Source organism: Camelus ferus, chromosome 6, assembly GCF_009834535.1.
Source record: "Camelus ferus isolate YT-003-E chromosome 6, BCGSAC_Cfer_1.0, whole genome shotgun sequence".
NCBI lineage: Eukaryota > Metazoa > Chordata > Mammalia > Artiodactyla > Camelidae > Camelus > Camelus ferus.
Window position 1 is genome coordinate 92,424,448 of NC_045701.1, and position 17,586 is coordinate 92,442,033.

General features: G+C 42.5%; 1 protein-coding gene across 2 annotated transcripts in view; it reads right to left on the reverse strand.

Annotated features, from left to right (window-relative positions):
* Positions 1-17,586, reverse strand: part of PPP1R13B (protein phosphatase 1 regulatory subunit 13B) — an 80,979-nt gene that overhangs the window by 24,827 nt on the left and 38,566 nt on the right. For both annotated transcript variants that reach the window (XM_032482758.1, XM_032482759.1), the window contains exons 3-4: positions 13,339-13,458; positions 8,771-8,847 (exon numbers count right to left, since the gene is read on the reverse strand). In XM_032482758.1, the coding sequence (XP_032338649.1) occupies positions 8,771-8,847; positions 13,339-13,458 (197 nt within the window). The remainder of the gene's footprint in view (positions 1-8,770; positions 8,848-13,338; positions 13,459-17,586) is intronic.

Below are 17,586 nucleotides of genomic sequence, written 5' to 3' on the forward strand. Positions count from 1 at the left end.
GGTACATGCTTAGAACACCACCACACGTTCCTTACAGCGTGGTTTCTGGGGGTGAAGGGTTCATGAGCAGCGTGGCTGGGCGGTTCTGGCTGGAGATGGAGTCAAAAGTCAGCCAGGCTGTGGTGGTTTTAAGGTTGCAGGACAGGGTTCCAAGGTGGCTTACACACGGCTACCAAGTTCGTGCTGGCTGCCGGTGGGAGGCCTCAGGTCCCCCCCAGGTAGGCCCTTCTCAGAGCTGCGTGCACCAGGGTCCTCAGGACCTGGGGGCTGGGTTCCCAAGAGCCAGCAATCCAAGAGAGAGAGTTGGGGGAGCTATCTTTCTAGGAACTAGCCTCAGAAGTCACACCATCTCACTCCCCACATTCTGTATGTTAGGAGCCAGGCACGAAGTCTTGGAGAGGAGGGGAATCAGGCTCCACCTTTGATGGGAGGCACATTAAAGAATTTGCAGACAGAATTGAAAGCCACCACAACCATTTACTGTAAAAGCTCATGAAGACTCTGCATACGTCTTATCATTCACTCCTTAGAGAAGTCAGGTTGCCGCTCTCGACAGCACGGTCACAATGTTTGAGAGCCTCTGTTTAAGAGAGTCAGACAGCGGGGCAAAGAGCAGAGGTCCAGCTGTAAGTGCTGCTTTCCTCCTCAAGGCCCAGCATACGTTTCTTGGTAATCAGTTAACAGCAATACTAGTGGATTCGGTCAGCAATTAAACGCCTACCAGCTAATGGGTCACTTCCGCTGTCAGCTCTAATCCTGATACGATTTTAATACTCAACCAAGTAAGTTCATCTGTGGTTATAACAGACAAGAATGCCACTGTAATGTTATTCGGGAAAACAGTAAATTCCCTGCACTTTCAGATCGTACTCATTTCTTCTTGTCCGTAGTTTATATGGAGAACACCCTACCCGCTGGTGAGGCTGGCTGTCCACCCTGGCCTCCCTCCCAAGGAGCTCAGAGCCAGAGTCCCCCGGCCAGATTCACACTTCCACCTGCCAGCTCCGCCAGCCCCTCAGCTGCCCCGTCTGAAACCACACTCCTCCCCTTTCTCTTCCAACCCAGGCCTCCTCCCTCAACTCCCTTCTCTCACTAATGCCTCTGGCATCATCTCTGACTTGAGCCCACCCTGCCCCAGCGGGAGCTGTGTGTTACTCAGCTCTTTCTCTCTCACAGCTGTGCTTGCTTCTCCATTCTAGAACCTACACCCTCTCACCTCCATATTTTTGCTCACATTCCTCCTCTGTCCACAGTGCCTGTCCCTCTACGCCCCAAACTCTTCCTGTCTTTGAAGATGGAGTGGCAATGCCATCTGCTTCCTGAAGTTTCTCCTGATTGTCTAAGGAACTTCTCACACAACTGTCCTGAAACTCAGGATCTGACGTCACTTCCAGAGATGGGAGTGAACTCAGTTATTTCTCAGTGAATTCTGAATTCTAGAGATTCAACAACATGCAATGAGCAGATGTGTCAGGCGTTTACGTACACTTGAGTTTATAGTTATCTTGATGTTTACAGAAACCCTATAAGGAAAAATAAGCTTATTTTACAGATGAGAAGGCTGAGGCTCTGAGCAGCTGGTGGCCAACTGTCCCAGGTTCCTGCGGCTGGATGGGTATCCATGTCAGGATCTTAATCCAGACCTCCTGACAGCAAGCCACACCTCCTGTGCCATGGAGAGAGCATCCAGCTTGCTGTCAGGAGGGTCTGCTTAGCAATTCTTTACACTGGACATGTTTTACACGTTCTTCTGTATGTGTATTTCTCAATAAAAAAAAGTAGGAAATAAAGAATTCAACCAAGCAGCCAGTATCTTATCTTAGTAATTTAATCATCACAAGATACAGGTTTAAAAATCACAACTATGTTTTTAGAGTATGATTAGATTCTCAAGTACAATGTCACTTCAAAGATGACAAACATCCTTAAAACAAAACTGACAAAGTAATTAGGATAAAATCTATTTATGCTCACATAATATTCTAGAACACTAAATCATCCCTCTTTCTTCCTACCTCTCCAAGGTTGAGTTTCAGGTTTGAAGAGTATTTTTACTTGCCTGTTTAGCAAGCAAAAAAGTAGATGAGAATGGTATCAAATGTGTAGGCTTATTTTTATCACACAACACATTCTATAAAATTAAACCTCTCTAGCATCTCATTGTATTTCTGTAACTGGCATATTTCATTTTCCAACAATTAATTACTAAGTCTCACAAATTAATACGCGTCAATTAGACATCTAGAACATACACTGGCTCCCCTCTCCCTGCAGTAATGCTACAATATCCAATTTTATATCCTATAAATTTGATTTACTCTTATGATTAAAATTCACCTATACCAATTCAGTTTGGTTTAACACACACTTATACCCAGGCAAGTAGCTAGGAGGAGCTGGAGCTAGAAAGATTGGCAGGAGAACAGGGCTACAAAGAGCACAAACACCAGGAGGAACCACCTGCGCACCACCGGAGCGCAACCAGCTGCACCCGTGGTAACTGCTCTGCCTCTAACCGTGCGGCCCACAAAACACACTGAGCTACACTCCTGACAGCAACACCTAAAAGTCAAGATAAAACATAAAAACTTATTTTTAAAAGCATCACTGTGCTGACACAACAGGAAGGAAGCTATGGGGCCAAAAATAAAGGGACAGCAGCAGCTCTGGGCACTGAGGAAATACCAAAACTGGCTTGCACACTGACGGCTCGTGCCCACCTGGAGGTTTGCCCCCTGGAGCTGCTGAAGCCCGGCATTAAGAGGGAAAGGTGAGGACCAACCCAGGGAGGGGAGTCTAACAGGAGATGCCACATCCACCCATCTAAGACTCCCACCCAGAGTGAGAGCGAGTGAGAAACACACCCCCAAACTCCCAGATGGGGGAAGCATGGAGACCAGCCCTTCTCCATCACGGTAAGAACCTACAAACACTAGACAGCCCTCACACAGGCTTCGTGACCCACAAAGAAGGTCACAGACTGAGCCCATCTGCATGCCCAGCTACCCGCCAAGGCAGATGCAAACCTCCCGGGAAAGCCCGCCTGCATCCAGGCCTCAAAAATACTCACAGATGAAGCTCCAGGGAAAATGAGCAGCTACTTGTCAAAAGTTAAAGCACACAAAGATCCTAGCACCACGACTTAAAGCCAGTGGAAGCGACATATGCAGATATTGAAATGATTAGCTGCAGAATAGAAAATAACTGTTTAGTGTATTTAAAGAAATAAGAGATGCCTAAAATATGAGCAAAGAGTAACCAAGAGGTGAAAAAGAACCAAAACCTCTAGAACTGAAATTTTTTTAATGAATTTTGAAAACCACTTTACTGAAGCACAGCTGACATAATGAACTGCACTCTAAAGTGTACAATCCGACACCTTTTGACACACGTGCACACCATGAAACCACCATCACAATCCAGAAAACGGCCAAACCTCAAAATGCCTGGGTGTTCCTTTGTAGCCCCTCCCTCCTCCTCACACCCAGCCCCAGCTCCCAGGTCCACAGGCAACTGCTCATCTACCTTTTGTTACTGAGATTAGTTTACATTTTCTAAAATTTTACATAAATGAAATCATACAGTGTGTGCCCTTTTTTTCTGGCTGCCTTCTTTCAGCATAATGATTCTGCGGTTCATCCGAGCTGTAGCATGCATCAGCGATTCACTCCTTTTCTTATTGCTCAGGAATATTTCATTGTATGAATGTATCACTTTTTTGGTCCATTCACCTGTTAACAGACATTAGGGTTTTTCTAGATTTTGGCTACCACAAATCAAACTGCCATGAACATTCATGTGCAAGTTAATATGGACATTTGCTTTCCTTTCTCTTGGAAAAATACTCAGCAGTAGAATTGTCAGATCATATAACAGATTTATGTTCAAGTTTTGAAGGCAGTGTCCGACAGTTTCCGATTACACCGTTTTACATTCTCAGCAGCCACATATGAGAGTCCCAGGCGCTCCACGGTCTTTAGTTTTAGACAGTCTAGCAGGTGCATGTGGTTTTAATTTGCATTTTCCTAAAAACTGATGATGCTGTACACGTTCACATGTGCTTCCTTGACACTCATCTATTTTCTTTAGTGAAGCACCTATTCAGAACTTTTGCCTGTTTCTTCTAAAAGTGGGTAACTTATTTTCTTACTGAGATTTGAGAGTTCTTTCTTATGTTCTGGATACAGACCTCTATCGGGTATACGGTTTGCAAGTATTCCCTCCCAGACTGCGCCTTGTATTTTCATAATGACTAATGTTAAAAAAGCACATTATATGTACTAACACCCAATCAAACACAGCCGAAGACAGAACTCATTAACTGAAAGATAAGAAATTATCCAGAACACAGTACAAAGAGACAAAGAAAGTGAAAATATGACAGAGAAATTGAAAATAAAATGAAAGATACAAGTCTAATCAGAGTTCCCAGAAGAAAAAAAGGCAAGAACATGGAAGGAGAAGCACCTGTAGAGAGAACAGTCAAGAGCCCTCAGTCAGTAAGGACAACAAGCCCCAACAGAAGTCAGAAGGAGCGCACACCTAGTTCCGCTCAGAATGCAGAACTATTTAATCCTAACTTCATTAACTCTCAAAACAACTAAATGAGAGCGAAGGGATTTTTGACATCAAATAACATAAAACCACAAAGCAGGCTAACAGGAATGGAGACAAAAAAAAAAGTTTGGAAGCTGGAGAGAATGGATGAGAAGTAACTGACCTAGTAGGTCTGAGACAAACTTCAAGATAGAAGAGCTGAAACTGGATAAACAACCCAGTTACATCAAAGAACCTTCAAAAGGCTCAGGAATTGGCAAAACCATGTAATTCTGGAAAGGTGGACGAAATGTAAGGCACCTAAAATAAAGCGGACTTAGTGAAAGATATTTAAAAAGCAGTTTAAAAAAAAGAAAGAAAAAAGAAAAAGCAGTAAAGCCCCTCGACCCCCTCCCAGCTCTGGACCCGGGCACCTGCCTCTCCCCTACCCGGCTGGAACCTGGAAGTTTATTCTCTAGACAACTGAAATGTTACCTGGCCTGGGAGATGACAGTCCCAGCTGAGTCCTGGGCACCACATGGAAAACAAGGAGACTACGTGACCACATTACTAATAAATGCTTCCAGACATAAACACTCACATACACAGTCAATTGACTTCACAAAGGTGCCAGGACAATTCAATTGGGAAAGAACAGTCTTTGCACCAAATGGTGCTGGGATACCTGGATATTTACTTGCAAAGGAGTAAATCCCCTACTTCACACCGTACACAAAAATTAACTCAAAATGGACAACAGACCTAAATATAAGAGCTAAAACTATAAAGCTCTCAGAGGAAAACACAGGCGGCGGGGGCAGGATCAACTGGCCTTGGCAACTTACTGGGTGTTCAGCATTGAAGCAGAAACTGACTTGGATTTCAGCCCAACGGGCTGAGAAAACAGGACACCTAAGTAAAGTACCTGCTTTCCTTCTGGGAGTCTGGAGGTGTGGTGCTTGCTGGATGGAAGCCGCCTACTTGAGCGGCTCGAAATAAAAGCCCGGGCACCAGGGCTCTCATGAGCTTCCCTGGCAGACAGCGCTTCACACGCGCTGTCACAGTTGGTGGCTGGAAGGATCAAGTGCATCCTGTGCGACCTGCTGGGAGAGGCCCTGGGAGGCTTGTGCCAGCTGCGCCGGTCTCCCGGGACTCCACCCCGTGTGCCTCTCGCCCTCGCTGCAGTGAGTACAGCCACACGCTGCATCCTGTGCGTCCTCCTAGCAAACCACTGACACCAGGCGTGGTCCCAGAACCCCGACACGACCATACGCAACAAGAATATGTTTTTGTTCTGCCTTTATGCTGTAAAGTTAAACCAGATCTTCAAAACTCTGTTGGACAAGAAAGTTCCGAATCCTCCTGACAGTGTGCATGTAACCCGGCGGTTCCTGAAGCTGGCAGGGCAACAGAGCCACATGGGGAATTTTCCAGGCCAACCCAGACATACTGAATCATAAATTCTGTCAGTAGGGCCTGGGCCTTTATTTCTTAGACAACCTGACCTCATGACCTGCTATTTGGGGAGGACAGAACTCCCCCAGCCTCCTGCCTCGGCAGCCGCTGATGGGCGTGAATCACATCCACTCTGCTTCCTGTCCTTTCGTCCAACCCACACGCCGCTTGAGCTGCTCCTGCCAGCTGTCCCCACAGGCAGAGGGTTCAGTGTGTCATCATTCCACATCCAGGGTTCACACAAAAACATTTTTGGAGAAAGATATTTTTAACATCTTATTAACTTTAAAAATGCATGTAAAAGTGCTTTGTAGACAATAAAGTGCTTTACAAAGGTAATGTATTATTAGGCTTAAAAGGCAGGTGTGCATGCCATAAAATATAGGAACACCTTCGATGTGATGCTTCCAGCACAGTTATACCTCTAGACTAGCTCTACCTTCCTCTAACTACAAGCTCACATAAAGGCTCCAAACACATTTTTAATTTTGGTTTTGGGTTTCAGTTTTGTTGATCTTGAAATGTAAACATTATCTCCATGTTAACAAGAAACAACTTCATCCTGGAAAAGACCACAGACCCATCACATCAAAACTCACTTTATTACATCATTGGAATCCTTTCCTTCATCATATACACCCATCTCCACCCTCAACACACAAAGCCTACTCAATATATTTGTTTCATCTTCCCTGAAGTTCAGGTCACAGGAACTCTGAGAACTCAAAAAGATCTTCAAAATTCTGTTGGACAAGTAAGTTCTGACTGCTCCTGACAGAGTTTGCATATAACCCGCAGGTTCCCAAACCTGGCAGGGCAACAGAGTCATGGGCAGTCTTCCAGGCCCACCCTAGACTTGCTGAATCAGAAGTTCTGCCAGTGGGGCCTGGGCCTTTATTTCTTAAGACTTTCTGAAGCACACGGGACCGGCAGAAGCCCACAGAGGCTCTGGATGTGGAGTGGACAAGTGCATCAGCAGGCAGGAAGAAGAAGAGAATCTATGGAATGATCTTTAGAAACTGGAGGGTAAGGAAGAAGAATCCACAATTGTGACATTAGGAACAGTTCTCCCTGAGTGGCACAAGGATGAGGACACTGGAACCAAACAGAAGAAAATGTAGTCTAGTATACCCTTAGCTCTGCAGCGGATAATACCTGCAAAGTCTGAAATAACAAACACTACGAGATGATTTTCAGCTTGATGACCAATCTGTAAACAAAGCATGAAAAGCTTAAGCACACTCAGAGGAAAGCACACAAGCCCTATCAGCACCGGGACGTGGAAGCACAGCTGAACGAGCTGGAAGTCAGGAGGGAAGGGCAGATGGAGAAAAAGGGAGGGGTGCTGACAGCCTCATCTTAGGAGGAGGGAGGGCTAGGGATATGGTTTAAAGTTGACTGTACAAAGAAATAGAGATTTAAGTATATCATTTAAAGTCAAAATGGTAGCCAATAAAAGAAATAAAATCACAGATCAGTGATATTAAGTTGGAAAGTACAGTGGCAAAGCAACCTGCTCAAATTTAGCTAGTTACAAAATTCTGAAGCCAGTGTCTGAATATGGGCCTCTATGCTCCAGATCCTTTTGTTTTTTTTCCCCCAAACTGGTATATGGCTGTGCCAAGCACTGTCCTCAGAAGTAACTTGGCCAAGGCTACATGCCTAGTTAGTGGCAGAGCCAGAAAAAGAAACTAATTCTCTAGCTTTAAAATTATTCTGAAAAGTTATTACTAAAATTTCCAAAATAGACCACAATGAAAATTTCTCTCCTTCTTCACTCTTCTCTCATTCACTCATTCTCATTCATTTGTGTTCATTCTTTTCACATGCACCAACATTTCTTAAAACGGACCCTGCACTCAAACTTCCTCACCTATTATCAGTGTTAGGCCTCCTCTCTGACTCTACACCACGTGATAAAGGAAGTTCTCTCCCCTGGAGACAGCTATGAAGACTTCAACCCACCAGCCACCATGTCTTTCAAAACCTGACAGAAGGACCAAGACATCAACACTGAAGATCCGAAGCAAGTCTGCCTGCTCATCTCTGCTTCCTGGGGACAGGTCACTGTCACCAGCACAGAGTACGCAGGTGCTGCTGCAGGACACGCCATGGGCGGCAACACATAAAGGGCATGGAAGGCCCTGCTGTGCGTGAGACCACCCAGTGCATCAGCCACAGTGCGTACTGGTAAAACCGCTACCGCTCAGTGACTGCCCCTTTATAATTTCATAAAAAGGTTTGAAATATTCAACAGAAATGACAACTTCTCTGGTGAAAATAAAAGAAAACCTCACTAAAATGGAGGCCACAGTGGGGAGCTCTCACACACACACACCACCAGACACTGGTGCAGATCCCAAGAGAAAGAGACATACTTTGCATCTCCAGCAGGAAGTAACGCTGCCTTACTGCCAGAGGAAGAACCATTTCCTCCTTGCTGGGCAGCAACTCAGCCAATGAAAAGCCACCACACATCAGACTCCCAGTTTCCTCCAATGGACTTTTCATTTACAACAGCCCCTCTTAACTTTCTTCTCCTCTATAAAAGAGTTTCTTCTTGTGTTTGTGGAGTTGCATGTGGCTGGCCATAGCTACATATCCTGAATTGCAATTCTTTGCTGTTCCCAAATAAACCTGTTTTACTGGTAAAATAATTGGTTGTTTTTTTCAGATTAACACCATCCAAAAAATATTTCTTTAGAAGTAAATTATAACCCAAACTCATTAGTACCCATAAAAAAATTTTTTAATTTCAATTTAATTCACTATTACTTACCCCATTTTCAGTGCGTTTTTCTCCAGGTACATTTATTACATTTCTCTGAGTTCTTTGCTCTTGGGTCTGACGGCCACCTAGAGAAAAGAGGGGGCCAAACTTACTAAAAGACATACTAGAAAAACAATATCCTATCATTTCTTAACTTATTTAAATATTTATTGAATACAAGTATAAAATATTAGGCTGAACAACTCAAAAATTAGTATAGCTGAAAAAATGTTTTACAATCAATCTGTATATATAAAGTTGTTTAAATGCAATTTTTTTCTTCTAATATTCTACTTCAGAATCTTGAAATTGATTTATATCAAAGAAGTTTCTAATACTAAAAATGGTCACAATGGTAAATATTATGTTATGTGTATTTAACCACATTTAATTTTTATTGAAAGTTAAAGTTTTTATATTTTGGAAGAGACTAAAATAGAACTTATAATATCGAGTAATGAAGAAAACTGAGGCACAAAACTGATCTTCAGTAATAGGGTTAAAACTGAGATGGGACACCATCTCAAGTTGGGCAGTCTTCTGAATTCTCCTTTGTTCTACACAATTTTTTCTTTTAAATTTTAAGGGCTTCAAATTTAAAGTGGAAAAATTCCCCTTATGTCCTGTCATATTTTCTAAACAAAAGTGTGCTGCACAATTCTGTGCCAGGTGAATCTGAAGTCATTCAAGTTACTGTCTGTGATGTGCCGAATGCCTGCTCCTGTCTCACACCTCTCTCCAGCTTTTACTCGATGCTGTTATGAGAATTATCACACCCTGAGCCTGCTTTACCACCCAGAATACATAATCTCAAAGGATCATGAAGCCAATGTTTAAAAATTTTTTTTCTTCCATTTCTTCCCTATTACTTTGAAAAATTTGAAGAACAATTACATTATAGAAGTACTGCTTCACCTTAAACCATGCATTCTCAAAGAGAGTGAGATTACCCTCAAGGGGGCAAAGACTGACTGTTGGGAGAATTTAAAAATCTTATTCTTTTTATGTATAAAGCAAAGCTACTGACTATATAAACAGATATCGAGTCCATCTGATGGGGGGCAGACAGGGGCAAGTAAGAAGAGAATACTCAAAAAAGGGTCCTAGAGGAGGGGGCGGCGATAATGAAAAAAAGAGATTAAACAAAAGAGAGTGACACAGCATGCAACTGAACACAGTCGTGTAACATACAACAGCCGTTCCATGAAAGCTACCTTCTGAGCAGAAATCACGCACACACACCCCCATCAGTTTACAGGGTAAATTCAATTCTTAGTTACTGTATTTTTAAGAGATAAGGTACTCGAGTTAATTTAATATTCTATAATTGCTGCTTCTTCCAAACAACAAACTATCAAGAAATTAGACTACTACCAAACACGCCACACTGGAATTATACCAAGTGCCATTTAATCTTTGAGGCGAAAGAAACTTGGTAATTTTGCATTCTGGAGTTAAACAGTCGCAAGAGCTGACATTCATTGAGCACCTGTGGTGACCAAGGCCCTCTGAGCACTTCGCGAGGACACCTCACACCCTGCAGACAAGGAAATGGGTGCATAGGGACGTGAAGTCACTTGCCCGAGGTCCTCACTGAGGAAGCAGCATGGCCAGTGCCCAACCCAAGCGGCCTCGCCCCAAGCTCCATCACACCAGGTCCGGGATTCTGGTCTCTTCTCTGCACGTGACTTTTATCGAGTTACTGCACTCTGAGCTTCCGTTTCCCCAGGTTTACACCTTACAGGCACTGAAGTAAGTGTCCTCTGTGAGCTCCTCTAGCTTCCAAAGGGAGAATTCTGACTCTGAGGTGGGGCAGGTTATATCCGAAGCTCTATAGACAGAAACACTCAAGTGTCATCCCTTTTAAATAATATGTATCGGTGACAACTGCCTTGACCTCAGCTCTGTGGGGAGCAGAGAGGAAACACAAATTTTGGATCTTTAACTCCGGCTGCTCAGAATAGCCATGGGAGGAGGTCAGGGAACAAAGCACCCATGGGAGCCAGCCTATCTGCCCCTCTTCCCTCGAGCTCTGAGTGGGAGAACGTGCCCAGCACAGGCAGAGGGGAGAGCACCACAGCTGGAGGAAGACAGGGCGTGAGAGGGAGCAGACGTGCAAGAAAGAGTGTGGTGGAAGAGAGAAAGACAAGCCAGCGATGTTGAAGAGATGGGTAGGGTCCTGTTACAAGCACCTCCAAAGCTGAGTGAGGGAGGAGCGTTAAATAGGGAAACAGGGACTTCGCTGAGAAGTGATAAAAGTCAGTGTGATGAATCGGGTTCTTCCAAGCCCAACCAACCCTCGGTACCAGCCCAGGTCAGAAAAGAGTATCCTGCCACCACCCGCCTCCCTCATCCTGATCCCCTGTCTAGAAGGCGGCGGCTCTGTATCCCCTTCAAGTCCTACTGGCTCTTCAAGGCCCGCCTCAAGCCCCATCTCCCTGGGAGGCTGTCTCCCTCCCACCACCAGCTCACCGTGCTGCCCTTCCGCTCACCTCGTGCGTACCTGCTGCATCAGCACAACCAGGCTGAGCAGCGGCGCAAGACGATGGAGGTCAACTGGAATGGAAGGGCAGTGTGGTCCCCTCCCTGAGGGCTCTAGACAGTTCCCTCAAGTATCCCTAACACCTCAAAACTTCGTAAAGTGAGAATCAAATAAGACCTCCCCCCTCCCCTGGACCACCCTGGGACATTAAGGGTTCTGTACACATATTATGTTGATAAAAGTAAAATATAAAGCTTTAAATTGAAGTATAGCCAGGTAAGGGAAGGTATAAATATTTGGAGAGCTCAAGCAGAGATTTAAAGTAAATTCCCAGCACTAGAACAGCACTTTAGCTGCCAGCTAGTCTAACCCTCCTTCTCGGGAGGAGTTTGTCCAAAGAGGGAGGACCCTCGTCTAAGGTAGAAGTGGACGAAGAGCTAGACCCGGAGCCTTAGTCTCTTGACTCCAGATGACCAGCAGCCAGTGGAATGAAAACCCTGGAGTGGTGGTGGGCCGTAACAGTATGCACAGCTCTGGGGAGATGATTTTAAAATAGACAGTAGCTCATCCGAGAGACACAATGTCCTCTAACAATACAAATAAAGAGGGGTAACCTGCAATAAAGGAATCTTCTTTTTACAAAAAGACATCCTTTTATTGTTTATCTTTTAAATACCAGAAGCAATTCACAATCGCCATTCAATAAAAAGTTAGAGTCTCTTTCTTAACCGTTCAGGAAAAAGATCCCCTTACCCCTTACTGCGTTTAAGTTCTAATTCAAAAACAGGCAACAGATTCCCATGGTTTAAAATTCAAAAGGACAAAAAGGTATAAATTAAAATATTTTCTTCCCTCCTCCTGCTACCCAGCAGCCTTCCCCCAGGCTAGCAGTGTTACCAGTTTCTTACTTATCCTTCCAAAGATACTTTACACACAATACACGCACAAGCCAATACACACACACGTGATGACTCGTTCACCTGTTACACAGAAGGCAGCATGCGTCTACACTGTTCTGCGCTGTGCGTGTTCAGGTAGCAAGTCCAGGAGATGGCCTGGGACAGGGCACGCAGCAGGACACTGCATGGATGTATGCCGGTCTCTTCGGCCCAACGCCCCTGGAGGCATTCAGGGTTGCTCCTACCAGCAGGGCTCCAGGAGTAGCACTGCGTCTATTGTGCGTGTGCAGGCACAGCTTTGGGATAAGGTCTCGGAAGTGAGACTGCCGGGTGAGGCTGTGTGCTTTTTCAGGCTTCGTGGGTATTGCCAAACTGCCCTCCACAGAAGCTGCCGGCTGACACTCCCACGGCGACGTGGGGGGACGCCTGTTTCTCGCCGTCCCTGCCAGTGCTGTGTTATTAAGCGCTCTAATCTTTGCCAGTGTGACAGGTGAAAGACAGAGACTCAGTGTTCGCCCTGCATTTCTTATTAGGAGTGAGGCTGAACATCTTTTCATGTATCTCTGGGCCGCGTATATTCCCTCTTCTGTGAACTACATGTCTGTATATTTTGCCCATTTTCTTTACTGGGTTTTTTTCTTATCAGTTTTAGGAACTCATAGAGTATGTAAAGAAAATTAGCCCTTTGCTATATGAGCTCTAAATGCTGTTTCCCAGTTTATAATTTGTCTTTTGACTTTGCTTTAGGGTGGTTAACGCCTTGCAGAGAGTTTTCCTGTCTCTTATTTGTTTAACTATTCAGTTTTCTTTCTTACCATGGTTTAGAGCTACACTTAGAAAGGTCTTGTTCTCTCTCTCTCCACACGTACATGTCCCAGAATTTTCATAATCCTTTCGTGGCTTTATATATTCTTAAAATCTACATACTTCATTCATGAGGTATTTATCAAAAACAATCCCTCCCAACAGCAAGGATTATCTGACTTAGGGTCCCGAGGAGCAGGCAAGGGCTGGGTGCTCAGAGTGTGAAATAATCATAAGCTGCAGTAACAGAGGTCAAAACGGCGAGACACCAGCTCTCCCTCTCACCACGGTGTGAGTGAAGGGGGAGGAAATAATTCTATATTTATTCCTACTTTTGTTAAATTAACTTTTATAGTAAAAATTGGCAAATGGAGGGAAAAGCACTTGTCTACCTTGCTCACTGCTCTCCATTGGGGAATCTTCATGTCGAAGAAAAAATTTCACTTCTTCCCTTCGTGGCCCCCACTTCTGAAGATGTTCATACATCATATAATCAAAGGGTATTGGACGCTCTAGGACAAAACAAATTAAAAAATCTTACTTTCCCCAGAAACAAACTAAATGACTCCTAGCAAAAGTAAAAAAAAAATACAAATAATTTTAAATAAATGCACACATATACATTAGAATTCAAGGATATTACAAGCACTAAATTTTAACTTTACTGAAGTAAAAACAGGAGTATGAATGGGAAATAATTTACCTAACACAAAGAAGTAAACATAAAAGCAATTTTGCAACATTTTGAAAAAAATGCCCTTTATTGTATTTATCATGAAGCAGTGTTCCTCCCACTCTTTCAAAGAAACACACTAACAAACTGGCCGAACCTTGTCATTCACTAGAATGTTACACATGGCAATCAGATATACAAAGGACTGACAATGCACTTCTGGCCAGTTCAGCGAGCTGACACAGACACCTGTACATGAATATTCATAGCAGCATTATTCACAGTAGCCCCAAAGTGGAAACAACACAAATATCTATTAACTGATGAATGGATAAGTGTGGTATATCATACAATGAATATTATTCAGCTAAAAAAAATAGAATTAAGTACTGATGCATGCTGTATTATGGATGAATCTTAAAAACACACTAAGTGAAAGAAGCCAGGTACAAACAGTCACGTTGTATGACTCCATTTTTACGAGGGACCCAGACCAGTCAAATACGCGGAGCCAGAAAGTAGTCCAGTGGTTGCCATGGGCTGGGAAGGAAGAAATGGGGAGCTACAGAGTTTGGAGATGGTTGCACAACACTGAGAATGTCCTAAAACCACGGAATTTTCTCTCAATCAAAGGGGAAAGAAAAAAGAAAAAAAAAAGGAAATCTTGAAATGTTCCCAAGGCCACTTATGTTTGAAAGTGAGAAAGGATATCAGCAAGTCCCAAAGCTTATAGAAAACAACCTGACTGGGAAAATCGCCGGACAAAACTGAACAGTATTTTTCCTTTTAACACAATTGTTTTTAAAAATGTGTAAATAAAAAAAATATGAAAATGAATGTATGTGTACATATGCATGACTGAAACTCCATGCTGTACACCAGAAATTGACACAGCATTGTAAACTGACTATACTTCAATTTTTTAAAAAATGTGTAAACACAAGTGTATGAGGGGGTGTGAGAGACTTTTCCTGCTCAGTTTGAGAACTTGACATTGAGTCAAGAGAAAGAACTTTTCGAGCTGCAGCCCAATCATACATTCAAGGTGTGATTTATTGCTCTGCCCTAGATAAGTTCCAGGCTTCAACAAAGAAAATCCCACCATTCACAGAAATGCAACACACACAGTACTGCTGCCATTTCATCTTCCCACATGTGCAGGCAAGCTCTGTCTCACCCAACGCACATCAAGGCAAGGACATAAAGCATCTCATCTCAGTCGAAAATGAAATCTGTGTGTGCTTAGTTTAACTTAGAACTGACTATTTTACAGCTAAAAACAAGCACAAATTCAACACTAAAGAAGTAAAAGTCATTCCATATTTTTAGTTTTGAAAGTAGCACTTTTTATGGATACATTCCTATAAAAAATTCTTTTAAAATGTGTATTGTAATTTTATAGCTGTGAGGCCCCTGTTTAAGCCTAATCATGTCCCTCAGTTTTGCAAAAAGTTATCTCTTAGGCCATATTTTTATCTATATTGCCTTAGTTTATGGTGTTAGTAGCTTTAGTGTTAAGTCACTTTACTAATCAACACTGTCAATAAATTTTCATTTTTTTTACATTAACTAAAATTTACAGGGGGAGGGTACAGCTCAAGTGGTAGAGCGCATGTTTAGCATGCACAAGGTCCGTGTTCAATGCCCAGTACCTCCTCCAAACAGAAATAAATAAATAAACCTAATTACCTCCCCCTCATAAAGCAAAAAAAAAAAAAAAATTTACAAATTTTTACATTAAATAAAATCAATTTACAACCATTATTTAAATCTACCAAATCTGACCATAACTTTATAAAAATTAAATCCCATTTTGCCTTAAGCCAGTTATTTAGAAGAAATTTATACAACTAAAAAATCTTTTAAGAAAAGATTAACTTCAAGAAAATCAAGCTAAGCAAGTCCTTAAAAAACTAAAAACAGAGTTACCATATGATCCAGCAATCCCACTCCTGGGCATACACTCTGAAAAGATGAAGACTCTAATTCAAAAAGATACATGCACTCCAATATTCACAGCAGCACTATTTACAACAGCCAAGACATGTAAGCAACCTAAATGTCCATCGACAGACGACTGGATAAAGAAGATGTGGTATGTATATATACAATGGAATACTAGCCAGCCATAAAAAAGTGAAATAATGCCATTTGCAGCAACATGGATGGACATAGAGATTATCATATTAAATGAAGTCAGACAAAGAAAGACAAGTATCATATGATATCACTTATATATGGAATCTAAAAAAAAAAAAAGGTACAAATGAACTTACAAAAAAGAAACAGACTCACAGACGTAGAAAACAAACTTATGGTTACCAAATGAGAAAGGGTAGGGGGGAATGGAGAGCTAAATTAGGGGTTTGGGATTAACATGTAAACACTACCAAATATACAACAGATAAACAACAAGGACCTACTGTACAGCACAGGGAACTGTATTCAATATCTTGTAATAACCTATAATGGAAAAGAATCTAAAAAAGAATACATACATGTGTATGTATGCATGTGCATCTATATATCTATATATCTGAACCACTTTGCTGTACACCTGAAATTAACACAACACTATAAAACAACTATGCTTCAATTTTTAAAAAAAAGCAAGGTAAGCTTCACTACTGTTTTTAAATAAGAAAGGTTAACAAAAACGTTATTTGTTTTAAAGTGGAAACAAAACTATCCTACACACATCATGTACTATACATATAACTCCTTATATAAGGGAGACATCTACGGTAAGACTTTCAGGCGTTCTTGGATAAGGTGGAAAGAAAATCAAGCAGAAATTCACAAAAGGAAAAACTGAAGGTCCTACCTACACTCCTGATTTGCATTAGAGCTGACACCCTGTGTGAGAAATGGAAACAAAAGGAGTGGGGAAATAAACTAGCCAAATTAACAGACTGTTATGAACTGGGCTGTGTGTGATCCGCCCCCTCAACTGCCCCCCCCCCATATAAATTCATATGTTGAAGTCCTAACCCCTAGTACCTCAGAATGGGTCCTTATTTGGAGATACAATCTTTAAAGAGGTAGTGAGTTAAAACAAGGTCCTCATGGAGGGCCCTAATCCAGTGTGGCTGATGTCCTTATAAGAAGAGGGATGACACGTGAGGACACAGGGAGGGGACAGCCATCTGTAAGCCAAGGAGAGAGGCTTCAGGAGAAACCAACCTTGCTGACACCCTGATCTCTGGAGCTCCAGCCTCCAGAACTGTGAAAAGATGCATTTCTCTTGTTTAAGCTGCTCAGTCTGGGATACTTTGTTACGGCAGCCTGAGTGAACTAATACACAGATCCACAAAGAAATACACTTCTCAAAGGCACTGACAATTATACTGCAGTACTGTGTTTATGACATATTGATCAGAGGAATGTACCATGAGTTACAGATGCAATCATTTTTATGCAAAGAGTTCTCTGAAACCTGAAAATTACTAACAGTTCTTCTAGGATAAAAAGATTGAGAAAGGCTGTACTTTTCCCCCTTCCTTTCAGTCCATCCACCATCCCCGCTTTGCTGCTCCATTTTGCTCACTGATTAAAGAGTTTACTCAGGACTCAGTATGAGCACAAGGCTGGGCGCTGGGAATATGATGGTGAACAAACAAGTCTCTGCCTTCAGGAATTTCAGTCCAATCAGACAGACATGAAAGCTACTCTATTGTTTTCTTTGCTTATTTTTTTCATTCAAATATAGCTGATTTACAATGCTGTGTTAGTTTCAGGTGTATAGCAAAGTGATTCAGTTACACACACACACACACACACACACACACACACACACATTCTTTTTCAGATTCTTTTCCATTACAGATTATTACAAGACACTGAATAGAGTTCCCTGTGCAGTAGGTCCTTATTATTTATCTATTTTACATACAGTAATGTGTATCTGCTAATCCAAAACTCCTAGTCTATCCCTTCTCCCCCAGAAAGCTACTATACATTTTGAGAA